Genomic DNA, 27634 nt, shown 5'->3' with positions numbered 1-27634 from the left:
GAACATGTCTCCTGGGCTGGAGTTGTATCTAGAATGGTTGTTTGTGCACATTATGGCAGCATTATTGGACTTTATATGGTATACGAAGGGAAGCCAGGAGAAGATTTTTACAGTAATCCAGTAAAATATAAATATCCACAAGATGATTATTGTCTCTTATGTGGACAGACAGGTCAACTTGATTTATATAGCAAAATTCTATTTAGCTTGTGAGTTTCTTACCTTTACTGATTCTGGACTCACTGTCAAAATTGTTGTTGTGTGTAAATTATTGATTCTTATTACCGGACCGTAAGTCTCAACCCTGGAAGTGAACAAAAGTCAGTATTTTATAGAGGGTCTGTCACCAGGTCCAGTCATTGGCTGATGGACCCTCTAAATGCATATGGTAGGTGAGGGCCTCCAGTCCCTGATTACACAGCAGTTTTTGCAGCTGAAAGATGCGATAGTCATTAAGAGGTTCATTACTTGGCGAACGCATATGAATTTGGCGCATTTTACTCCAGTGTATCTTTTATTAAGAATGCCAGTCTTGGTGAATCGTGGCCACCAATGTTTATATGGTCAAAAAATTCGTTTCCACCACCTTTGCAAAGCAGCCACGCCACATAAATCGCCACATAAAGCGTCTATTCACCTCTCACCCGGTCGTCGTCATTATCACCAGTATAGTAAAAGAATTCTCCACTCACCAGTCCAAAAACAAGTCGTGCACTAGTTGGTTCTTCTTCATTACGTTCAATATTTTGCGCGAATGTCCAAAGAAAAAGCTGCAATTACAAAGTAACCGTGTCATACTTACATGATGCATATTCTGTATACAGGGGTTTTTCCACAATTAATGGGAACCTGCCATGTCAGATATAGGGCTAGGCCGCAGGTTATTCGTGATAGGTGCTGTCAGTCATAGTGCAGCACTGTGAGCGGCAGCTGTAACCACGCCCCACACTAGGACTGACATCCGGCTCTGCAGTGTGTACTATGCAGTGACCGGTGACTATAGCCAGGACGGCACCACAAGACTCTATGACTAAAGGCCGGTGGAACCCAGAATAAGTAAATTCCATTTTCTCCTTTCAGTATGGCGGACTGACACATTCCTAATGCTATTACCTGCAGATTAATCCTTTATCTAACCCTTTAATGTTATCAGACGTAGAAGGTATGACTCTTTAATAGGATATTCCGCACTTCCCAGCCCCTTTAGAGAGCCTTGTTTTGGGTAATCTCCGCTATCTATGTGAGTTGGATGGGGCAATGCCAGCACTGGTACCAGGCCCCTCCGCCCTGCATCATCGTGCTTTCAACTGTATTGGCATCTTGGTAGTGGATGCTGATACAGTTGAAAGCAATGATAACAGAAAGCCGATGTCTCTCCCATCATTCCCCCACTGCATCAGAGCCCTGTGATATCTCAGCGCACAGGGCACCATGACGTCATTACAGCGGGCCCCGTTTGCTTAGCAGTGCTGAGTCTCAGGAGATACTGAGCAGACCGGAGCAGCCACGGGAGGCAAGTTTTTTTTGTTTTAATATATTGAGCACTATATTGGGCCCATAATACTGTATGAAGCACTATATGGGCCCATAATACTGTATGGACCACTATATGGGGCCTATAATACTGCATGGAGCACTATATGGAGCCCATAATACTGCATGGAGCACTATATGGATCACTATATGGGGCCCATAATACTGTATGCAGGACTCTATGATGCCCATAATACTGTATGGAGTACTATGTGGTGCTCATAATACTGTATGGAGGGCTATGTGGGGTCCATTATATTTTTTGCCAGACTATATGAAGGCTAAAAAAAAAAAGGGGAGAAAAAGACTAGGCTAATGATGGTATGCACATCCCAATAGACAATAAAAAACCTTTATTTCAAATTGGATGCAATAAGCTAAAAACATTTAAAATAAAGACAAAGAACCAATGACCCAGACACCCCCAAAAAACAGGTAATATGAACCTAAGATGTGGCCCATATTGGACTATTCATAGCCACCCATAAGCAGGCACATATCATGCAATTCTATATAACAAGACAGCCATGTACATTGCAGGCAAAGATAAGGCACAAAAACAGACTTGATATCAAGCATATAATATAACAATGTAAGAAAATTTATAAATCCTAACTGCCCTAAAGCATGTGGAACTAACCACAGAATGAAATTGCCTTGTGCAAAAGACACCCAAGAATGGTTATACCATGGCTGAAATTGCAAAGTTGCAGTGGATGCATAATGAGCAAATTAGAACCACCAGATACAGGTCAGAGCAGCAAGAGTCCAAAAGGGGTTAAAGAAAGGGGGTGGTAGGCAGGCCCCACGCGTATCGCCACTGCGACTGGCGGCTTCGTCAGGGAGCCCATAATACTGCATGGAGCACTATATGGAGCCCATTATACTGCATGGAACACTATATGGGGCCCATAATACTGTATGGAGGACTATGTGGTGCTCATAATACTGTATGGAGGGCTATGTGGGGTCCATTATATTTTTTGCCAGACTATATGTGGGCTGTTATACTGTTTGCAGGATTATGTGTACGCCATTATACTTCTTGCAGGACTATGTGTGTGAGGGGTATTATATTTGTAATGACACACTGACTGTGTGTCTTTAAGTGTAAGCACCAGAGGGAGAGTTGTAGAAGGGGCAGCAACCTCGCACAGGAGAGTGCAGCCACCGCTATGCACAAAGCCACACCAGAGCAGGACCTGGCGGGACATGTGACCATCGAGGGAGTGGCCAGAGGTGGAGCCAACCCCCATACGAGAGAGAGTGAGAGCCAGCGGCGCCAGCAGAATAGTCAGGAAAGCCAAGATCAGTAACCAGAAGGTAATACAAGAGCCTAAGAATGAGATATAGGAGAATAGTGCAAGATGAGCCGAAGTCAGTTGCTGGACAGGGACGCAGTAACCAGGGACACAGACGAGGGGGAAGTCAGGAGACAAGTCAAAGGTCGAGACCGGAGAGATATTAATAGTACAGAATTACGATACAGACACAGAACGAGGGACAAGCCGAATCATACACGGTACAAGCACACAGAGGAACAAATGGTATATAAGAGTATAACTTTGGTCAGCTGCTCAGCCGAACAACTGAAGTATCACTGACAAAGAGCCTGGCTCAAAGTAGGTTTAAATAGCACTCCCTAAACCAAAGAGAGGCCATACGAAGTTAACCCCAACAGATCCAGGATGGGGGAGGAAATCCCATCCTGAATCATGACAATATTTTTGCAGTGCTATGTCGGGACCATTATACTGCTTGGAGGGCTATGTGGGGACCATTATACTATTTGCAGGTCTATGTGGAAGGGGCATTATACTGCTTGTAGAGCTATGTTGGGGTCATTATACTGCTTTGAGGGCTATATGGGAACCATTATACTATTTGGAGAACTATGTGAAAGTTATACTATTTGGAGGCTAGGTGAGGGCTATTATATTGTTTGGAGGACTATGTGGGGTCATTATACTAAGCTTTATATGTAAGTAATTATACCATGTGAAGGTTTTTGTGGGGTCCATAATGCTGTGTGGGAGTCATACTATTTGGAGGGCTAGTGGGGACCATTATACAGTGTGGATTGAGGCCATCATACTGCATGGAAGTGTGTGGGGACCATTGAGGCATCATACTGTGATGAGGTCACCATACTTTGCTGGTGAAGGGCGGTACAGTAGGGTCATCACACAATGTGTGTGGAGGGTATGTGGAAGAATTTACTGTGGTGGTATCATACTGTGTATCGGGGACACTATAGTTGGCATTATACTTTATGGGGGCAATGAAAGGGAAATCTAGGGGCTTTAGCCCCTTAGTGACAGGGCCAATTTTTTAAATTCTGACCAATGTCACTTTATGTGGTGATAACTCTGGAACGTTTTAACAAATCCCATTGATATTGAGATTGCTTTTTTGTGGCACATTATAATTTATGATAATGGTAAATTTAGGTTGATATGTTTTGTTTATTTATAAAAAATATCAGAAACTTGACAAAAATGTAAAACAAATTGCAACTTTCAAACTTTGAAAGATTATCCCTTTAATCCAGATAGTCAAACCACAGAAAAACATTAATAAATAACATTTCCCACATGTCTGCCTTACATCAGCACCATTTTAAAAAACGCTAATTTATTTTGTTAGCCTTTTAGGAGGTTTAAAAATGTAGCAGTAATTTTTCATTTTTTCAAGGAAATTTACAAAATTTATTTTTTTGAGGGAACTATCCAGGTTTGAAGTGACTTTGGGGGTCCCATATATTGGAAAACCCCAAACGTGATACTATTTTAAAAACAGCACCCCCCGACATATTGAAAACTGCTGTCAGTTTATTAACCCTTCATGTGATTTTCAGGAATTAATGCAAAGTGGTATAGCAAGAATGAAAAAGTGTTTGGGGCTCAACTCCTTTTGGAAGTGCATTGAGCAGCAGGGTGGTGTACTGGTAAAAGGGAAAAAAAAATCTTTTAAATCTTCTGCCTGAGCGAGTGTGAATGAGCTGAGTGTGACCTGAGCGTAAGTGCGAACTGTGGTAAGTGTGTGACTTGAGATTCAGTGAAGAGGTGTTTGGAAAACCTATAACAAATACCTGTGTGAGTTGCTGAATTGTAGGTTGCTGAGTGCTTTCTGCCTGTTCAATTTTTGGGGGGCTTGTTTAACCTATTTTTTCTCTCTACAGGGTTAATCTCTTATTTTACTATCTGTGAGGTTTAACTATATTCACAAGGGGTTAATTAAGGGTTGGAGTTCATAGTTAAGGGTTTATAAGGGGCAGTTGGTAAAAGGGAAAAAAAAAAATCTTTTAAATCTTCTGCCTGAGCGAGTGTGATCTGAGCGTAAGTGCGAACTGTGGTAAGTGTGTGACTTGAGATTCAGTGACTTTGGATTCAGGGAGTTTCCAAGGGAGGTATTACTGAATTGCTGTTACATTTTATTAATACTTTTTATTTATTTTTGCTTATCTTATTGTCTGGTGCAATCCCCATTAGGATGTGCTCCACTATTGCCAATGCCATCCAGTGCACGTCTTGCCGCATGTATAAAATCCTTGAACAGCCGGTCGAGGATGCATACTGTTGTGCAAGATGTGAGCATGTTGTGCATTTGGAAGCCCAGATACTGGATCTAAATGTGCAGCTGGCAACACTGAGATCCATAGACTATATGGAAAGGAGTCTTCTGCTCACTGAGCAGACGCTCAATGGGATAGATGAGGGGGGATGCTAGGTTGGAGCTGCAGGACAATGAAGCAGCTAGCTGGGTGACAGGTAGAAGGCGGGGTAGAGGGAAGAGCACCAGGGAGGCTAGTCCTGATCTGGCACACCCCAATAAGTTTGCTAAGTTGACAGATGAGGGGAGTGTTAGTGCAGGAGTAGCACTGCTGCAGCAAGGCATGTCCTCTGAAAGCCGGAGTGTCTGCTCCAGTAAGGGGGGAAATAGGAGAAGAGGGCAGGCCAGACAGGTTCTGGTAGTGGGAGACTCAATTATTAGGGGAACAGATAGGGCAATCTGTCACAAAGACAGGGATCGTCGAACGGTGTGCTGCCTACCTGGCGATCGAGTCCGACACATCGCTGATAGGGTTGACAGATTACTGGGAGGGGCTGGTGAGGATCCAGCGGTCATGGTGCACATTGGCACAAATGACAAAGTTAGAGGTAGGTGGAAGGTCCTTAAAGATGATTTCAGGGAATTAGGCTGTAAGCTTAAAGCAAGGACCTCCAAGGTGGTATTTTCGGAAATACTTCCTGTACCACGTCAGAGAGGCAACGGGAGATTAGGGAGGTTAATAAGTGGCTCAGGAATTGGTGTAGGAAGGAGGGGTTTGGGTTCCTGCAGAACTGGGCTGACTTCTCAGTTAGCTACAGGTTCTACGCTAGGGACGGGCTGCACCTCAATGGGGAGGGTGCAGCTGTGCTGGGGGAGAAAATGGCTAGAAGGTTGGAGGAGTGTTTAAACTAGGGACAGGGGGGAGGGTATTCATTTTATAGGAGGGGAAGACAGTGCCGATAGAGACCTGGGCACAAATAATGACGGTGGGAATGGCATGGGGGGTGGGGTTAGAACAGTTAATAATTTTAGAAAGAATAGAGGTACAGAGAGATACATAAAGTGCATGTATACTAATGCCAGAAGCCTCACCAACAAAATGGAGGAATTGGAGTTAATGTTGTTGGAACATAATTATGACATGGTGGGGATATCTGAGACATGGCTGGACGAGAGCCATGACTGGGCGGTTAATTTACAGGGCTATAGTCTGTTCAGAAATGACCGTACAAATAAGCGAGGGGGAGGCATGTGTTTATATGTAAAATCATCCTTAAAACCCATCCTTCGTGATAATATATATGAATCTAATGAAAATGTTGAGTCCCTGTGGGTAGAGATAAGGGGAGGGGGGAAAAATAATAAATTACTGATAGGGGTTTGTTATAAGTCTCCAAAAATAATGGAAGCAACAGAGAATATCCTCATAAAGCAAATAGATGAAGCGGCGACTCAAGGAGAAGTCATTATTATGGGGGACTTCAACTACCCTGAAATACATTGGGGAACCGAAACCTGCAGTTCCAGCAAAGGTAATAGGTTTTTGACAACTATGAGAGACAATTACCTTTCACAACTGGTTCAGGACCCAACAAGAGGGGGGGCACTGCTAGACCTAATATTAACCAACAGGCCAGACCGCATATCAAATGTAAGGGTTGGGGGTCATTTGGGTAATAGTGATCACAAATTAATAAGTTTTCATGTATTCTCTAATAAGATGTGTAGTAGAGGGGTTACAAGGACACTAAACTTCAGGAAGGCAAATTTCCAACGGATGAGAGATGATCTTGGTGCAATTAACTGGGACGATATCCTGAGACATAAAAACACACAAAGAAAATGGGAGACGTTTATTAGCATCCTGAATGGGACCTGTGCACAATATATACCGTATGGGAATAAACATGCGAGAAATAGGAGGAGACCACTATGGCTAAATAGAGCTGTAAGGGGTGCAGTAAGAGATAAAAATAAAGCATTTAGAGAATTAAAGCAAGAAGGTAGTGATGAGGCATTAAATAAATACAGAAAATTAAATAAATTCTGTAAAAAGCAAATCAAGACAGCAAAGATTGAGACAGAGAGACTCATTGACAGAGAAAGTAAAAATAATCCCAAAATATTATTTAACTACATAAATAGTAAGAAGCTAAAAAATGATAGTGTTGGTCCCCTTAAAAATAGCCTGGGTGAAATGGTGGATGAGGATGAGGAAAAAGCCAATATGCTAAATGACTTTTTTCAACAGTATTTACACAAGAAAATCCCATGATGGATAAAATGATCAGGTATAAAAATTCTCCATTAAATGTCACCTGCTTAACCCAGCAGGAAGTACGGCGACGTCTAAAAATCACTAAAATTGACAAATCCCAGGGCTCGGATGGGATACACCCCCGAGTACTGCAGGAATTAAGCACAGTCATAGATAGACCATTATTTGTAATCTTTAAAGATTCCATAGCAACAGGGTCTGTACCACAAGACTGGCGTATAGCAAATGTGGTGCCAATATTCAAAAAGGGGACAAAAACTGAACTTGGAAATTATAGGGCAGTAAGTTTAACCTCAACTGTGGGTAAAATCCTGGAGGGTTTTCTAAGAGATACTATACTGGAGTATCTGAAGAAGAATAACCTCATGACCCTATATCAACATGGGTTTACAAGGGACCGTTCCTGTCAGACTAATCTGATAAGCTTTTATGAAGAGGTAAGTTCCGGACTGGACCAGGGGAATGCAGTGGACGTGGTGTACTGAAAAAGATAAATTTCAGTTCACCTCTTGTAAGTTCGTAAGAACTATTGAAAAGCTCTGAGCGTGGACACGTCTCTGCCAGGACGTATAATGACTCCAAGAAAAGGAAGAAAGGTCCAGCTCCAGAAATTTAAAATCCAGGATTTTTATTGTATCATGTTTAAAATACATTCATGGCTGCTTGTGATCACGTAACGGCAACAAAGTTCACCGCATGGGGATATTCTCCAGGTCTCTATACGCGTTTCGAGCACAAATGCTCAGGCTCTGAGTCTAAGAGCATTTTTGCTCGAAACGCGTACAGAGACCTGGAGAATATCCCCATGCGGTGAACTTTGTTGCTGTCACTTGATCACAAGCAGCCATGAATGTATTTTAAACATGATACAATAAAAATCCTGGATTTTAAATTTCTGGAGCTGGACCTTTCTTCCTTTTCTTGGAGTGGACGTGGTGTACACGGACTTTTCAAAAGCTTTTGATACGGTGCCACACAAAAAGTTGATGCATAAATTGAGAACAATGGGGATAGGGGAAAATATGTGTAGGTGGGTTAAGAGCTGGCTCAGGGATAGGAAACAAAGGGTGGTTATTAATGGAGCACACTCGGACTGGGTCACAGTTAGCAGTGGGGTACCACAGGGGTCAGTTTTGGGCCCGCTTCTTTTTAACATATTTATTAATGACTTTGTAGGGGGCATAGAGAGTAGAATTTCAATATTTGCAGATGACACTAAACTCTGCAGGGTAATCAATACAGAGGAGGACAATTTTATATTACAGGAGGATTTATGTAAACTAGAAGCTTGGGCTGATAAATGGCAAATGAGCTTTAATGGGGATAAATGTAAGGTCATGCACTTGGGTAGAACAAATAAGATGTATAATTATGTGCTTAATTGTAAAACACTAGGCAAAACTGTCACTGTAAAGGACCTGGGTGTATGGGTGGACGACAAACTCACATTTAGTGGCCAGTGTAAGGCAGCTGCTGCAAAGGCAAATAAAATAATGGGATGCATTAAAAGAGGCATATATGCTCATGAGGAGAACATCATTTTACCTCTATATACAGTGGGGAAAAAAAGTATTTAGTCAGTCAGCAATAGTGCAAGTTCCACCACTTAAAAAGATGAGAGGCGTCTGTAATTTACATCATAGGTAGACCTCAACTATGGGAGACAAACTGAGAAAAAAAAATCCAGAAAATCACATTGTCTGTTTTTTTTTTCATTTTATTTGCATATTATGGTGGAAAATAAGTATTTGGTCAGAAACAAAATTTCATCTCAATACTTTGTGATATATCCTTTGTTGGCAATGACAGAGGTCAAACGTTTTCTGTAAGTCTTCACAAGGTTGCCACACACTGTTGTTGGTATGTTGGTCCATTCCTCCATGCAGATCTCCTCTAGAGCAGTGATGTTTTTGGCTTTTCGCTTGGCAACACGGACTTTCAACTCCCTCCAAAGGTTTTCTATAGGGTTGAGATCTGGAGACTGGCTAGGCCACTCCAGGACCTTGAAATGCTTCTTACGAAGCCACTCCTTCGTTGCCCTGGCGGTGTGCTTTGGATCATTGTCATGTTGAAAGACCCAGCCACGTTTCATCTTCAATGCCCTTGCTGATGGAAGGAGGTTTGCACTCAAAATCTCACGATACATGGCCCCATTCATTCTTTCATGTACCCGGATCAGTCGTCCTGGCCCCTTTGCAGAGAAACAGCCCCAAAGCATGATGTTTCCACCACCATGCTTTACAGTAGGTATGGTGTTTGATGGATGCAACTCAGTATTCTTTTTCCTCCAAACACGACAAGTTGTGTTTCTACCAAACAGTTCCAGTTTGGTTTCATCAGACCATAGGACATTCTCCCAAAACTCCTCTGGATCATCCAAATGCTCTCTAGCAAACTTCAGACGGGCCCGGACATGTACAGGCTTAAGCAGTGGGACACGTCTGGCACTGCAGGATCTGAGTCCATGGTGGCGTAGTGTGTTACTTATGGTAGGCCTTGTTACATTGGTCCCAGCTCTCTGCAGTTCATTCACTAGGTCCCCCCGCGTGGTTCTGGGATTTTTGCTCACCGTTCTTGTGATCATTCTGACCCCATGGGGTGGGATTTTGCGTGGAGCACCAGATCGAGGGAGATTATCAGTGGTCTTGTATGTCTTCCATTTTCTAATTATTGCTCCCACAGTTGATTTCTTCACTCCAAGCTGGTTGGCTATTGCAGATTCAGTCTTCCCAGCCTGGTGCAGGGCTACAATTTTGTTTCTGGTGTCCTTTGACAGCTCTTTGGTCTTCACCATAGTGGAGTTTGGAGTCAGACTGTTTGAGGGTGTGCACTGGTGTCTTTTTATACTGATAACAAGTTTAAACAGGTGCCATTACTACAGGTAATGAGTGGAGGAAAGAGGAGACTCTTAAAGAAGAAGTTACAGGTCTGTGAGAGCCAGAAATCTTGATTGCTTGTTTCTGACCAAATACTTATTTTCCACCATAATATGCAAATAAAATGAAAAAAAAACAGACAATGTGATTTTCTGGATTTTTTTTTCTCAGTTTGTCTCCCATAGTTGAGGTCTACCTATGATGTAAATTACAGACGCCTCTCATCTTTTTAAGTGGTGGAACTTGCACTATTGCTGACTGACTAAATACTTTTTTTCCCCACTGTAAGTCACTAGTGCGACCACACTTAGAATACTGTGTACAGTTCTGGTCTCCGGTGTATAAGAAAGACATAGCTGAACTGGAGCAGGTGCAGAGAAGAGCGACCAAGGTTATTAGGGAACTAGGGGGTATGCAATACTAAGACAGGTTATTACACTTGGGGTTATTTAGTTTGGAGAATCGAAGGCTTAGGGGTGATCTTATTACAATGTATAAATATATGCAGGGACAGTACAAAGACCTTTCTAATTATCTTTTTACTCTTAGACCTGTGACGGGGACAAGGGGGCATCCTCTATGTCTGGAGGAAAGAAGGTTTAAGCATACTCACAGACGCGGATTCTTTACTGTAAGAGCAGTGAGACTATGGAACTCTCTGCCATATGATGTTGTAATGAGTGATTCCCTACTAAAATTTAAGAAGGGACTGGATGCCTTTCTTGAAAAGTATAATATTACAGGGTATATACACTAGTTTCCTTAATATTGCGTTGATCCAGGGAGCTAGTCTGATTGCCGTATGTGGAGTCGGGAAGGAATTTTTTTCCCCAATGTGAAGCTTACTGTTTGCCACATGGGGTTTTTTTTGCCTTCCTCTGGATCAACATGTTATGGCAGGTTAGGATAGGATATGGGTTGAACTAGATGGACTTAAAGTCTCCCTTCAACCTTAATAACTATGTTACTATGTTACCACCTAAATGTCGCTAACTTCTGACCTGATCGCTATAGTCGGGAGACTCTAAGGCCGCTATTTGGCCTTAAACTGCTATGGTAAACATCAGGTCCACACAATCATGATCTCGGTGTGTAAATTAGATTAAAGCGGAAGCCCCAACAATCTATTAACCATTCGTTTGATGCAGTCACTTTTGCCAGCAGCAACTAAGGGGTTAAACAGACATGGACGGTGTCAACACTGATCGTTTGTCAGCTATAGTGGACAGCCGACAGCTGCTGAATTGTCATCTGTATGGGGATGATATTCTCTTATATCTCAGGTCAGTAAAAAGACGTATTGGCGGTCATTAAGGGATTAATGGGAGGAACATTGCTTTGTAATGGCTGCAGTGTTGTGAGTTATGCTCTTCTATGACCCCCCCCCGAATATTTAGGCTGTGTGCACACGATGCGTTTTTTTAAGCGTTTCCGCAGCGTTTGAGCCGGCTCAGACGCTGCAGAAACGCTTAAAAGATGCATCAAATTAATTAGCATGCGTTTTTGGCTTTCTGTGCCAATGCATGCGTTTTTAACCGCTCAGGAATCGCTTAGCGGCTAAAAACGCAGCATGCTCATTAATTTCCGCATTGCTGAGCGTTTTTAGCCATCCCCAATGATCCCAGAAATCGCGTGTCAAAAACGCGTCAAAATCGCGTCAAAAATCGCGCAAAAAACGCGCGGAAAAAGACGCGTGATTTCTGGGAAGGGGATCCTTTTCCTGAGCGTTTAAAAACGCTAGCGTGTGCACATAGCCTTAGGTTAGTTTTTTTCCAGGAAGGGGAGGGGGGCAAATAGAACATCTGCTATGGGGTACCATGATTTCTATGTACTCCCCTGACTGAACCCTTACATTTCAGGGTGTTATTCTGACCACCCTACAGGATCTCATAACTCCACTCATCCACTCTGCTAGGGCTTGCCACCAGTGGGCCTCAAATTTGCAGCTCTTTTTTCTTTCGACACCTTAGTGGGGCCCCATAACAACAATCCCCCTGACTACGGGAGTGTAGGAATGTTTTCCATGCCACTCTGGGTTGGATATATACTATTACAGAAGTCACTGCATAAAGAGCAGGATAATAAACCAAGTAGTACAGTCTGTAATTCTCATATTCTGGGATACCACATATGTATAGAGGAATGCGAGAGCATTGATACTATCAGCGTCGGACTGGAGCACCTTGGGCCCACTAGAGAAAATCATTCTTGGGACCCACTATGTAGCTACATAGAAATAAATACAAGGCCACCAACTGTGCCATATAACACGCTAATATCAGGGTATAACATGAGGTAGTACACGTCTTAATGATATAGCAGGGGTTGGCACCCACATTTTGGTTCAAACTCAATGATAAATGTTCCCTGGTGTTTATTAACCACTAGGCCAATGTGTTATAGCACCAGTGCAGTGGAGGGGATTTTATGACATCCCATGTATACGCTGAGAAAATCCACGGCGGGAAAGGACTGATGCAGTTTTAAAGGGGATCTGTCACCCCATTTTAGCCCTATCAGCTGCTGGCACCGCCATCAGGGGCTTATCTACAGCATTCTGTAATGCTGTAGATAAGCCCCCAATGTAACATGAAAGATAAGAAAAATGAGTTAGATTACACTCACCCCGGCGTTCGGTCAGGTCCGATGGGTGTCCCGGTCCGATGGGTGTCGCGGTCCGGTCCGGCGCCTCCCCATCTTCATATGATGATGTCCTCCTCCTTGCTTCTCCCTCAGCTCCTGCGCAGACGTACGTTCTGTGCCCTGTTGAGGGCAAAGCAGAATACTGCAGTGCGCAGGCGCCGGACCTCTTTGACCTTTCCCGGCGCCTGCCCACTGCAGTACTTTACTCTGCCCTCAATAGGGCAGATATAGTATGCCTGCGCAGGAGCCGAGGGAGAAGCAAGAAGGAGGACATCATCGTATGAAGATGGGAGGCGCCGGGCTGTGACACCCACCGCAGCCGCCCCCACCCCCCCGGTGAGTATAATCTAACGTGTTTTTCTTATCTTTCAGGTTACATCGGGGGCTTATCTACAGCATTACAGAATGCTGTAGATAAGCCCCTGATGGCAGTGGCCACTGCTTATAGCGCTAAAATGGGGTGACAGATTCCCTTTAACAAATTCACCACCGATTTCATCCTTTGCAATACAAAGAATCAGGTCAGTGGTAAAGGTGCGACATTACATAGTAGTAAACGCAGCAATATCTGCACAATGTCTGTGTGGATGTTTTTGCTGTTAATTTGCGGTTTGATTTCTGCAGCAAATACATTATGTGAATGCCCCCTCTTCTAGTGGTGGGGGTCCTAAATCACTTATATCTGACATTGGAGTAATATCAAAAGAGTTTTCCCTCACATCCCCCCCATATACTTTTTACAGAAATCTCTCTCCCACCTATAAGACCATAACGTTTTATGAAGAGCCTCATTTTGTTAGTAGTAGGGAAAGAAAAGTTTTAGTCAGGGGTGATAAAGGGGAAGAGGGGTTCAATCAGGGTGATACAGAGGGAGGTGGCGCAGTCAGGGGTGATACAGAGGGAGGTGGCGCAGTCAGGGGTGATACAGAGGGAAGTGGCGCAGTCAGGGGTGATACAGAGGGAGGTGGCGCAGTCAGGGGTGATACAGAGGGAGGTGGCGCAGTCAGGGGTGATACAGAGGGAGGTGGCGCAGTCAGGGGTGATACAGAGGGAGGTGGCGCAGTCAGGGGTGATACAGAGGGAGGTGGCGCGGTCAGGGGTAGTAACTTAGTCCCTCCCCCTCTATCACCCCAGACTAAAAGCCCCCCATTTACACTTACTTTTAGGCTTGCAGGGGGGCCCTCCTTCAACCAATGCAGCTGTAGTAGGGAGTCCTCTATCTCCCTCTGCTGCTTACGCTGTGGGGGAGGGGCATTATAGATGACAGCAGCTCATTACCTGACCTGTGCTGCACGGCTGAGGAGAAGAGGACACAAACTTAAAGGGATTGTCTGGGCTTTTCACATAATCTCAGTACATATCTTGGCTGCAGAATTATGACAATAAGTAATTTACTTTCTGTCACTAGTTTGCACGGTTTTCTAGATATTCTGAACAGAACGTCCAAGGGGGGGTGTTATGGCATTGAAATGAGAATTAGTCGTAACCTCCTACTCTACTCCAAACATGCCCTCTATAGCAACAACCCCACCCTTCATAGCTACAGGCCCTCCCCATCCTCATGAAGAAGCCCTCATCTCACAGTAACAAATCATCCCCCTCTAGCAGCCTCAGTGCAGAGAGCAGCTGCTCCTCCCCCAGACACACACTGAACAGTGATCTATGGAAAGTGAAACCAGTGAGGAGGGAAAATCGTCCCGTATTCTGGGACACTCCATGATTACAATACATAATAACTCATTATCAGTAATTCCTTCCCTCACTGTCCCAGGCTGCTGGCAGCAGTGAGAACAGACTGTGTGATGGCCAGTGATGGTGCAGTGTATGTGTGAGCACTGTGTCTCTAATGACACTAATACTGATGGGAGCAGCCTGTCCAATCAGCAGCTGTAACAGTGTGAAGTGTTGGGGGGTGTATGTATGTATTGTGCTGCTTTCACAAATAGAGGATCACTGCTGTGTTCTTTCCAATGCTGGAATGATGATAAAGATGAATGCTGGTGCAGTTTACTGCCAGCCAATGAGTGGGCAGTGGGTGGTGCTGGTCACTGGAACTTGCTGGGAGTTTGGTGGAGCTTCGCACATACACTGCACCAAATCTGCTGCTGTGTGAAGACATCAGTGACACAGAGCTGTCTCATTCACACAGCAGAGGCTTTGTCACACAACAGATTACATCAGTGACTGCCATCCCCTGTGCAGATTAGAAGCTGCAGACCCCCATCACTGGCCATCACACAGTCTGTTCTCACTGCTGCCAGCAGCCTGAGACAGTGATGGAAGGAATTACTGATAATGAGTTATGTATTGTAATCATGGAGTGGCCCAGAATACAGGTGTTGTGAGTTCATTCTCTGGTTCACCAGTTGTGAGATCTCCTTCCAGACTCTCTCTGGTGGTAACAGGAGGTAGAGAGGCTGATTTGATTGGTGGAGATCTGCCACCTGAGAATGAGGATGACGAGTGGATCTCAGGAGTCTCAGATTGGATATAAGACAGCCAACACCCTATTCAGTTGCTGGTGATTCCTTCTGGCTTGTCAGCTCTTGGTTTTCAGCTCTGTTCCAGTCATCTAAAGCTAAGATTTTCTGCTAATGTTCACACTTGATTTTGTTGGTCTATTCAGTTTTTTGCTGGGGGCTGTGCTGAATTTCCACTCTTATTTATCAGTATTTTGCCAATTGGCTTTTTGTCCCTTACTAGTTCGGCCTCTTTTTGCTCTGTCTCAGAATATTTCAGAGTGCTGATATAGTGGGAGAAGTCTAGTGACATCAGGGTTAATTTTGCGATCAGAAGTGTTGGACATGATCTTTGTAGGGTTTTTTGCAGGTTGCAGACAGAGTCTCTCCTTTCCTTTCCTGTCTAGTTAGCTTGGGCCCCATCATTTGCTCAGCCTATTTTCCTGCTTGTGTTTGTGCCTTCATCTTGTTTCACCGTCAATACATGTGTGGGGGCTATCTATTCCTTTGGGGTCTGCTCTGGGGCAGTTAGTTTTCCCTTTTCTTGCTTTAGGCTTATTTAGCCCTCCGGCCGTGACGAGGCGTCTAAGAACATCGTAGGCATGCTCCACGGCTACTGCTAGCTGTGTGGTAAGATCAGGGATCTGCAATCTGCATAGTTACCAACCTCTCTGGTTTTCTGTGACTTAGCTTGTTTTGCCTTTTTCTCCTCGGTGACCCATTCATAACAGGACGATTTTCCCTCCTCACTAGTTTCACTTTCCATAGATCACTGTTCAGAGTGTGTCTGGGGGAGGAGCAGCTGGGTGGTTCTGCTCTCTGCACTGAGGCTGCTACGACCAGTTCTCATTTCAATGCCATAACACCCCCCCTTGGACGTTCTGTTCAGAATATCTAGAAAACCGTGCAAACTAGTGACAGAAAGTAAATTACTTATTGTCATAATTCTGCAGCCCAGATATGTACTGAGATTATGTGAAAATCCCGGACAACCCCTTTAAGATAACACTGATTAGCTGCTCTGCTTGCTCATTGCAGGGAAGAGCAGTAACACAAAAAGTTATTAGGACACAAAAGTGCTTACTACTTACAAATAGTGCTCCCCAGTCTGCAGCAGCCCAACATGTGAGGCCCGCCCGCACTGCTCTTTGAGCAGCTCTGAGCCTGAGCAGTGAGCACGGAGCTGGGAGTAGTGGTGGTGATGTCATGCTGGGAGGAGTCCTGCTCTGGGCTCCTCCCACAGAGCAGTGAATATTAATTTTTCTTTAGTAGCAGGGACAGCAGAAGCCAGCTGCTGCTCCGCTGGCATGGGGGGGCCATAGCAGCTGCCCACTGGCTGGGGGCCCCAGGAGCAATGGGGACCCTAGACAACTGCTGGCCAGTATGCCAGCAGCTGCCTATGCTTGGATACTCCGATCCTGGATAGTATGGCTAAGTATCTCCATAAGTCCAGTCCTGATAAAGTCTTTGCTGATGACACAAAAACCATTGGATAATAAAGTCAGAACTTGATAGTGTAATATTGCAGAACGATCTGGATAAGATGTCTGAATTGGCAAACACTTGGCAGATGAGGTTTAATGTAGATAAGTGTAGAGTAATGCACTTAGGATGGAGTAATCCTATTGCTGAATATACATTAAATAAAAATATACTTGGGACTTCAGAACAGGAGAAGGACTTGTGTCTCTGGGTACGAGTAAGCTGAGCAGTAGTACTCAATGTCAGGCAACAGCCGCAAAAGCAAATGAGTATTAGGATTTATAAAAAGAGAAAATCCCGTGATACTAACGTATTGTTGCACCCGTTATAAATCACTGGTGAGGCCACATCTAGAATATCGGATCCAGTTTTGGGCTCCACATTTTAAAAAGGATAGTCAAAAGTTAGAGTCAGTTCAAAGAAGTCAACTAGATTATTACATGGGATGGAGGCCCTTTCTACATTATTTGGGATGGAATCATGTCCTATATTACAAGTGGAGGAAGGCCTTTTATATCATGAGAGGTTGGAAAAGTTGGGCTTGTTTAGCTTAGAAAAAAGACGCCTCAGAGGCGATCTAATATACATGTATGAATACATAGGTGGTCAATACAAAGGACTGGTACATGACATACTCTTTTCAAAGACCTTACAAAGGACCAGGGGGCACTCATTACGGGTGGAAGAAAGACTAAATAGGAAAGGGTTCTTTACAGTTAGAGCAGTCAGACTGTGGAACGCCAACCACAAGAAGTAGTAATACCCGACACTATATGTGCACATGTTGCGGATTTGTTCTTGTATAAATCTGCGTGGATTCTCCCTCTCTTGGCAGAAAACACAGTTGAAAATCCAACATTTTTTCTGTGGATTTGATGCAGATTTTCATGTGGATTTTTAATATCGATTTGCAAGCTAAATAAAGATATATTATTTAACAAAACAAGCAAAAAAAAAAAAGAATTGTGATGTAATTTCCTTGTCCAACCTCTTCTTTTACATTCTCCATTGAAGACCATAATATCATTACAATGTTCAAATATAATGTTTACACACACAAAACAAATATAAGTGATTATTTATTTTTTTTTATATATATATATATATATATATATATAAACGCCTTATCGTGTCTGTCTGTAACCGAAATCGCGGGCCGCTGATTGGTCACGGCCGCCAGGCCCCCGCCAGGCCGCAACCAATCAGCGACAGGCGCAGCTGTTTGTAACGGTAAGCTGCGCCTGCCGTCATCAGCAGTCTAAGCCGCAAAGCATTACTGGGAACGTGAGGCCGGGCGCGTGGAAAGAAGACCAGGATGGATGAAGACCAGGATGGATGAACACCAGGATGGTTAAGGAAACCAGGATGGATGAACACAGAACTTAAACACATGCTAAAAAGGAAGAAAAAAATGTTTATAAAATGGAAAGAGGGAGGCATATCTAAAGAAGAATATAATGCTGTCTGCAGAACCTGCAGGGCACAAATCAGATTATTTAAAGCTGAAAATGAATTGAGGCTTGCAAGAGATGTCAAAAGCAATAATAAAGGATTTTGGGGATATGTCAAAAGTAAAAGAAAAGTCAAAGATGCTATAGGATTTTTACAGGATGAAAATGATGAAATGGTAAGACAGGAAGTTGAGAAGGCTGAACTTTTAAATTCCTATTTTGCATCTGTTTTCTCTCAGAAAGGAAATGTAACATCAACTGTTATTCACTGTCCTATTAAGGGAATAGAAGAATCCAGGATATCTATAAACAGAAAGATAGTGAGGAAACACTTAGCTAACCTAAATGAATTCAAGTCTCCAGGTCCAGTTGAATTACACCCCAGAGTACTGAAGGAGATAACACAAGAAATTTTTGAACCCCTCTCCATAATCTTTGAAAATTCTTGGAGAACAGGAGAAGTGCCAGAAGACTGGAGAAGAGCAAATGTTGTTCCTATCTTCAAAAAGGGAAGAAGGTGGACCCAGGCAACTATAGGCCGGTGAGTCTGACTTCTATACCAGGAAAGATCTTTGAACAAATTATTAAACAACATGTATGTCAATACCTGGATAAGAATGAAGTGATTAAACAGAGTCAGCATGGGTTTGTAACTAATAAGTCATGTCAGACTAACTTAATTTCCTTCTATGACAGAATCACTGATTGGGTGGATCAAGGAAATGCTGTAGATATAGTATATCATGACTTCAGCAAAGCATTTGACAAAGTCTCTCATACAATCCTTATTGAAAAAATGACTAAGTATGGAATGGACAAGGCAACTGTTAGGTGGATTCATAACTGGCTTAGTGATCGGACCCAAAGAGTGGTCGTAAATGGCTGCACATCCAGTTGGAAGAATGTCTCAAGTGGGGTACCACAGGGCTCTGTCCTGGGCCCTGTATTGTTCAACATCTTTATCAACGATTTAGATGAAGGAATTGAGGGTAAACTGATTACATTTGCTGATGACACAAAGCTAGGAGGGATAGCTAATACTAGAGAAGAGAGAGAGAGGATTCAAAAGGATTTAAATAAACTGGAGAAGTGGGCAGCAACTAACAGAATGGTTTTTAACAGGGAGAAATGCAAAGTACTACATCTGGGCAATAAAAATGAAAAAAGCATATATAGAATGGGAGGAATAGGGCTAAGTGACCGCACATGTGAAAAAGACTTGGGTATACTCATAGATCACAGACTGAATATGAGTCAACAGTGTGATGCAGCAGCAAAAAAGGCAAATGCAATTCTAGGATGTATTAACAGAAGCATACAGTCAAGATCACGTGAAGTCATTATTGCCCTCTACTCCTCTTTGGTCAGACCTCATCTGGAATATTGTGTCCAGTTTTGGGCACCACATTTTAAAAAAGACATCAACAAACTGGAGCAAGTTCAGAAAAGAGCAACCAGAATGGTGACCGGTCTGCAAACCCTGTCTATGAGGAAAGGTTGCAGGATTTGGGATTGTTTAGTTTGCAAAAGAGAAGACTGAGAGGAGACTTAATAGCTGTCTACAAATATGTAAAGGGCTGTTACATTGTAGAAGGATCAACTTTATTCTCATTTGCACAAGGAAAGACTAGAAGCAATGGGATGAAACTGAATGGGAGGAAACACAGATTAGATATTAGAAAAAACTTTTTGACAGTTAGAGTGATCAATGAGTGGAACAAGCTGCCACGAGAAGTGGAGAGTTCTCCTTCAATGGAAGTCTTCAAACAGAGGCTGGACAGACATCTGACTGGGATGATTTAGCGAATCCTGCTTTGAGCAGGGGGTTGGACCAGATGGCCCAGGAGGTCCCTTCCAACTCTACGATTCTATGATTCTATGATTCTAAGACAGGAGGCCGTCGGAAGGTGAGAATAACTTTTTTTTATTTTTTAATATTATTTTTGTACAGTGTCGCGGCAGTGATTGGTCGCGGCTACAGGGCCTCGTTGCTTATTGGTCACGGACAGAGGGCCGCGACGCTGATTGGTCGCGGCTACACGGAAAGGGGGGTGAGGGGACCATGCATACCAGCATTGGGGGTGAGGGGACCATGCATACCAGCATTGGGGGGTGAGGGAACCATGCATACCAGGATTGGGGGGTGAGGGGACCATGCATACCAAGAAAGGGGGGTGAGGGGACCCTGCATACCAGGATAGGGGGGTGAGGGGACCATGCATACCATGAAAGAGGGGTGAGGGGACCATGCATACCAGGATTGGGGGGTGAGAGGACCATGCATGCCAGGACTGGGGAGTGAGGGGACCATGCATACCCCAAAAGGGGGGTAAGAGGACCATGCATACCAGGATTGGGGGTGAGGGGACCATGCATACCAGGAAAGGGGGGTGAGGATACCATGCATAACAGGATTGGGGGGTGAGGATACCATACATACCAGGAAAGGGGGGTGACGGTGAGCATACATACCAGGATTGGGGTGTGAGAGGACCATGCAAACCAAGAAAGGGGGGTGAGGGGACCATGCATACCAGGATAGGGGGGGTGAGGGGACCATGCATACCAGGATTGGGGGGTGAGGGGACCATGCATACCCCAAAAGGGGGGTAAGAGGACCATGCATACCAGGAAAGAGGGGTGAGAGGACCATGCATACCAGGATTGGGAGGTGAGGGGAGCATGCATACCCCGAAAGGGGAGTAAGAAGACCATGCATACCAGGAAAGAGAGGTAAGAGGACCATGCATACCAGGATTGGGGGGTGAGAGGACCATGCATTCCAGGATTGGTGGGTCAGGGGACCATGTATACCAGGATAGGGGGTTGAGGGGTAGCATGCATATCAGGATTGGGGGTGAGAGAACCATACATATCAGGATAGGGGGTGAGAGAACCATACATATCAGGATTGGGGGGTGTATTATTGCATTATTATTAAATCTTCAAAATAAACTGCATATATATTCTAGAATACCCGATGTGTTAGAATCGGGCCACCATCTAGTATAATATATATATATATATATATATATATATATACTCTATATACATATGTATGTGTCAGCCAGATACCTTCATTTATAAAATGTTACATAAAGAGTTAAATAAAAGAAACACACACAAAATTTGCGTCAGACGCAATATCTGTTTATTTTACAAATAAATTAAATTTTAAAAAATTGCGTGGGCTCCCGATTAATTTTCATAGCCAGCAGAGGGAAAGCCAATGGCTGAGGGCTGATGTTAATATTCTAGGAAGGAGCCAATAGCCATAAAGTTTCCCAGGCTATTAATATCAGCTCACAGATGTTTGCTTAGCCTTTGCTGGCTAGTTTACAGGGGAAACCCGGAAAGAAATTGACATGAAGTCCCCCTATAAAATCGAACCAGCAAAGGCTAGGCAGATGGCTGCGTTATGACATTAATAGCCTGGGAAGTGTCCACCCCTTCTTATAGATGCGCCAATTCTGACACTTAGTCTCTGCTCTTCCCACTTGCCTTGTAGCGGTGGCAAGTGGGGTAATATTTGTGGGGTTGATGTCACCTTTGTATTGACATCAAGCCCACGGCTTAGTAATGGACAGGCGTCTATAAGATACCTATCCATTACTAATCCTATAGTGATATTGTAAATAAAGACAGACACCCAGTCCTTTATTTGTAATAATCACACAGACTCCTTTATTGAATCTTAATTAAACCATTCTTACTGCATTGCCTAATCCCCGAATCCCTCGATCTCCTGCAACAAATTAAAATAATAAACCAATACAAATACTCCCTGGTCCGACGTAGTCCTAAATTTTGAGTGTCACACGATGATCTCACGTGTAGAACAGTCACATCTGAAGATATGACTGCTCTACACGGCTCCGGTAACACACTGACAGGAGAATTTTCTCACGCAGCGGTGCCAAAGGTGACAGCATGAATGCAGGTGACCTCTTAGATGGCAGCGCAGTGATACACTGCGGGAGTATACCTGCAGACAGACACACACAGACAGCCACAGACAGACACCTGCACATATTCTCTGCTCACATATAGTCTCCGCCCACACTCCCTTCCTCCTTCCTTTCCGCAGCATTTTTTGGCACGCAAATCCGTAGACCTTTTTACACCTGCAGTTTAGCTGTGGATTTGACTGACTTAATGTAAGTCAAAGGGTGCAGAAACGCTGCAGATCCGCAAAAAGAATTGACATGCTGTGGAAAATAAAGCGCTGCGAATCCGCGCGGAATTTTCCACAGCATGTGCACACCAATTCTGGATTCGCTTTGATTAACATTGTTTGGGCAATACATTGCGAATTAGGTGAAAAACGCTGTGGATTCGCATAAACATCCGCAACGTGTGCACATAGCCTGACAGCTTTTATATAAGGGCTGGATGATTTCCTCAATACACATAACATTGTGGGTTATATATAATCTAGTGATCGAAAATGTAGAACTGGTGGAAAAAGGTTGAACCTGTGTCTTTTTTCAACCTATGTAAGTATGGCAGCTCTTGTGCACTGTGTAAAAAGTTTCCTTACCTGTCTCTGGGCGGCCCGGGGATGTGATCATACTTTAAATGTTGGTAATGGATATAACCACAGAATAGGAGGAAGCCGATGACAGCCACTGCCAGGAACAGCAGGAGAATCCAGTAAATGAGGCCGTAGAGCTCCATCGTCGCTGACCGGTCGGCACCGCTGCTGCACCCGCTCTGTGCGCCCAGGCTGACTGTTGTGTAGTGTTAGGCTGTCAGGCTGCACACAGGATAGTGGGCTGTCACTTCTGGCTTTGTATGTTGCTCTCCACAAGGAGAAACCTTGCCCCTTGGATTTCTGCCAGGAGAAATTCCATTCCGCCATACAGATTACTGCCCATGACAACAAAGGTTCATTGAGTTGTATGGCTGCCGCGTGGCCCTGCCCCTTAACCCTGCACAGAGTTCTGCTTCTGTTTCTTCACAGGCTGCAAAGTATTAGGTGAGGCTAGAAAAATATTCAGAATTAAGAGTCCTCAGTGGCTGATACCTTTTAATGGCTAACTGAGGACTCTCAATTCTGAATATTTTTCTATCTAATGGCTAACACGGTACAAAGATATACATCTTTCCTGTGTCAAAATGGAGGATACCAGAATGTACCGCATCTTTATGGAACTTTCAGTTAGCCATTAACCCCTTTCTGTCATGTGACATACTATCCCGTCCATGTGCCCTGGGACTTAATTCCCAGTGACGGGATAGTACGTCACAGCGCTCAGCGGCGCCCATGTGGTGAGCGCCGCTGATTGCGGCCGGGTGTCAGCTGATTATCACAGCTGACACCCGGCACAATGTGTCAGGGGTGGTCACGGACCGCCCCCGACACGTTAACTCCTTGCACACCGCGATCAAACACAATTGCGGTGTACCGGGGGTTAAAGGGAAGCATCGGCAGGGAGGGGGCTCACTCCGTGCTTCCGTGAGCCCCCCACAGCAGCGCAATGTGCAGCGCTGCTGCGGGGTGCTCCATCCCTGCAGGTCCCCGTATCCAAGATGGCGACGGGGGCCTGCCGGGAGCCGCCTTCCTCAGTGCCTGCAAAGCGCAGGCAAGGAGGAAGCCTTTTGCAGTGCCTGTGACAGATCGCTGATCTGTCACAGTGATCTGTGATGTAACAGATCAGCGATCTGTCACAGGACAGTGATGTCCCACCTGGGACAACCTAATAAAGTTAAAAAAAAAGTGTAAAAATAATTTTAAAAAAATCGCTAAATAAATAAAAAAAAAATAAATAAAAAAAAAAAATCCCTAATTCATTTTTTGGAAATAAAAAAACCAAAGCAATAGAAGTACACATTTGGTATCACCGCGTCCGTAACGACCCGCCCTATAAAACTGTCCCATTAGTTAACCCCTTAAAAAATAAAAATATAAAAAGAAGCAAAAAATAATGATTTATTATCATACCGCCGAAAAAAAGAGCAATAACGCGCGATCAAAAAGATGCATATAAATATGCATGGTACCGCTGAAAACGTGATCTTGTCCCGCAAAAAACGAGCTGTCATACAGCGTCATCAGCGAAAAAATAAAAAAGTTATAGCTCGCAGAATAAAGCGATGCAAAAATAATTATTTTTTATATAAAATTATTTTCATTGCATAAAAGCGCCAAAACATAAAAAAGACCTAAATGAGGTATCACTGTAACTGTACTGACCCGAAGAATAAAAGGGCTTTATCAATTTTACCACATGCAGAACGGTGTAAACGCACCACCCAAAAGAAATTCATGAAACGCTGGTTTTTGTTCATTCTGCGTCCCAAAAATCGGAATAAAAAGCGATCAAAAAAAGTCACGTGCCCGAAAATGGTACCAATAAAAATGTCAACTCGTCCCTCAAAAAATAAGACCTCACACGACTCAGTGGGTCAAAATATGGAAAAATTATAGCTCTCAATATGTGGTGATGCAAAAACTATTTTTACAATGAAAAGCGTCTTTTAGCGTGTGACAGCTGCCAAATATAAAAACCGCCATAAATAGTAAATCAAACCCCCCGTTATCACCCCCTTAGTTAGGGGAAAAATAATAAACTAAAAAAAAAATGTATTTCCATTTTCCCATTAGGGCTAGAGTTAGGGCTGAGATTAGGGTTAGGGGTGTGTTGGTGTTAGGGTAGGAGTTATAATTGGGGGGTTTCCACTGTTTGGGCACATCAGGTGCTCTCCAAATGCAACACGGCATCTGATCTCAATTCCAGCCAATTCTGCGTTGAAAAAAGTCAAATGGTGCTCCTTCCCTTCCAAGCTCTGCCATGCGCCCAAACAGTGTTTTACCTCCCAGGGTATCAACGTACTCAGGACAAATTGCAAAACAACTTTTGGGGTCCAATTTCTCCTGTTACCCTTAGGAAAATAAAAAATTGGGGGCAAAAATATCATTTTTGTGGAAAAAAATGATTTTTTTTATTTTCACGCAGGGGCGTTATAAACTTCTGTGAAGCACTGGGGGGTTCAAAGTGCTCACCACACATCTAGATAAGTTCCTTGGGGGGTCTAGTTTCCAAAATCGTGTCATTTGTGGGGGGTTTCCACTGTTTTGGTACATCAGGGGTTTTCCAATCGCGATATGGTGTCCGATCTCAATTCCAGCCCAAAAAGTCAAATGGCGCTGCTTCCCTTCTGAGCTCTGCCATGCGCCCAAATAGTCGTTTACACCCACATATGGGGTATCAGCGTACTCAGGACAAATTGCACAATAACTTTTAGGGTCCTGTTACCCTTGGGAAAATAAAAATTGGGGGTGAAAAGATCATTTTTGTGGAAAAATATGATTTTTTAATTGTACCGCTGTACGTTATAAACTTCTGTGAAGCCCTTGTTAGTTCAAAGTTCTCACCACATATCTAAATAAGCTCCTTGGGGGGTCTAGTTTCCAAAATGGGGTCACTTGTGGGGGGTTTCCACTGTTTAGGTACATCAGGGGCTCTCCAAACGTGACATGCCGTCCGATCTGAATTCTAGCCAATTTTGCATTGAAAAAGTCAATCGGCGCTCCTTCCGGTCTGAGCTCTGCCATGCGCCGAAACAGTGGTTCCTCCCCCACATATCAGGTATCAGCGTACTCAGGACAAACTGCGCAATAACTTTTGCAGTCCCACTTTGCCTGTTACCCTTGGTAAAATAAAAAAAATTGAACCTGAAGTTTTTTTTTGTGAAAAAAAGTTAAATGTTCATTTTTTTTAAAATATTCAAAAAATTCCTGTGAAGCACCTGAAGGGTTAATAAACTTCTTGAATGTGGTTTTGAGCACCTTAAGGGGTGCAGTTTTTTGAATGGTGTCACTTTTGGGTATTTTCTATCATATAGACCCCTCAAAGTGGCTTCAAATGTGATGTGGTCCGTAAAAATAAAATGAAAAATCGCTGGTCAAATTTTAACCCTTATAACTTCCTAAGAAAAAAAAATTTGGGTTCCAAAATTGTGCTGATGTAAAGTAAACATGTGGGAAATGTTACTTATTAAGTTTTTTGTGTGCCGTATCTCTGTGATTTGAGGGCATAAAAATTCAAAGTTTTAAAATTGCAAAATTTTCAAAATTGTCGCCAAATTTCTGTTTTTTTCACAAATAAACGCAAGTTATATGAATGAAATTTTACCACTAGCATAAAGTACAATATGTCATGAGAAAACTTTGTCAGAATCACCAGGATCCATAAAAGCGTTCCAGAGTTATTACCTCATAAAGGGACAGTGGTCAGAATTGTAAAAATTGGACGTGCATGAACGTGCAAACCACCCTTGGGGGTTAAAAGGTATCTGTGGCGCCCCTGAGGCTCAGTCGCCACAGAGGTACTGCACCTTCTCCTAAGGTGTAGTGCCCCACCATCCAGGTAAGGTGGGAACTCCTTTCCACGCTCCAACACTCGCACTCCACACAACAGGGTAGTTCTGCACAACCACATTGCGGCTCAGTGCTTAGAAAGTAGCAGAGCACCTCTGGTGGTTCCCTGCATGGAACATTGGATGTGTTGGGAGGTGGGTGGAGTTGAGATATATAAAAGAGTGGGAAAGTGTAGGATTACAGGTCAGTCTGACGGGAGGTCAGTCAGTAGGGGAGTCTGACAGAAGGAAGCAACTCGGGAGGAATTGGGATCCCTGGAAGAAGGCATGGAGGAAGGAGTGCTGCAGCTGCCTCAGTGATCTGAGCCAGCTGGCACGGGAAAGGAATAGAAGGAGAAAGACGTAGAACAGCAACCTAAGCTTCCATAAGAGAGAGAAGGATCAGTGCGGAACGAAGGAGTAGGAGAACAGAGAGGAGACGTGGGTTGGAAGAGGAACCCTGCCTATAGATTCTCAGCGCAAGGCTGGGGCCCGGTCCCCGAGGTTGTATGGACACTTATAGTTCTGCAGCAGACACCGGTGGAGTAGTTGGCTGTAAATGCACTACATCTGACAGGAGGAACTCCAGAGTACCACGGTACTGGAGATCTTCACACCTTAAGGTGCAATAGAGGAGTCGTTCAGGAAAGATACATGTTGGCGGAGTATTGGAGAGGAGCTTTCCATCTGGCCCGGAGGTTGGCTGAGTCTCTGACCCGGAGGACACGGCCCGGAGGCAGGCACCCTTGTGTACCGCAGACTGTGAGTAAAGCTTTGGAACTGCAAGCTCCGGTGGCCTCCATTCACTCTTGCGCCAACCCACTCAGCACCGCTACATTGGGGTACCATTCTTTACACTGCCTGTGCCTTTCCACAACCCTTACAACTACACTGCCCTGGGACATCAGCCCTGCCTGTGGAGGGCTATACCATCACTGCTGCACCACACCATCTGTCCCAGAGGATCTGTCTGCAGCGTCTGCTTAACACCTCCCTTGC

General features: G+C 44.0%; 1 protein-coding gene across 2 annotated transcripts in view; it reads right to left on the bottom strand.

The window, feature by feature from the left end:
* Window positions 1-23071, bottom strand: part of LOC141091922 (cholesterol 24-hydroxylase-like) — an 87301-nt gene extending 64230 nt beyond the window's left edge. The window contains exons 1-3 of one of the 2 annotated variants that reach the window (XM_073577707.1): window positions 22815-23071; window positions 693-770; window positions 223-304 (exon numbers count right to left, since the gene is read on the bottom strand). In XM_073577707.1, coding sequence (XP_073433808.1) covers window positions 223-304; window positions 693-770; window positions 22815-22951 — 297 coding nt within the window. In that variant the 5' untranslated portion in view covers window positions 22952-23071. The remainder of the gene's footprint in view (window positions 1-222; window positions 305-692; window positions 771-22814) is intronic. The other variant, XM_073577708.1, reaches the window with a different exon arrangement.
* Between the last annotated feature and the right edge of the window lie 4563 nt (window positions 23072-27634).

Source organism: Dendrobates tinctorius, unplaced genomic scaffold, assembly GCF_039654945.1.
Source record: "Dendrobates tinctorius isolate UK_male_01 unplaced genomic scaffold, ASM3965494v1 ptg000057l, whole genome shotgun sequence".
Taxonomy (NCBI): domain Eukaryota; kingdom Metazoa; phylum Chordata; class Amphibia; order Anura; family Dendrobatidae; genus Dendrobates; species Dendrobates tinctorius.
This window is presented reverse-complemented; position numbering and strand designations above follow the sequence as displayed.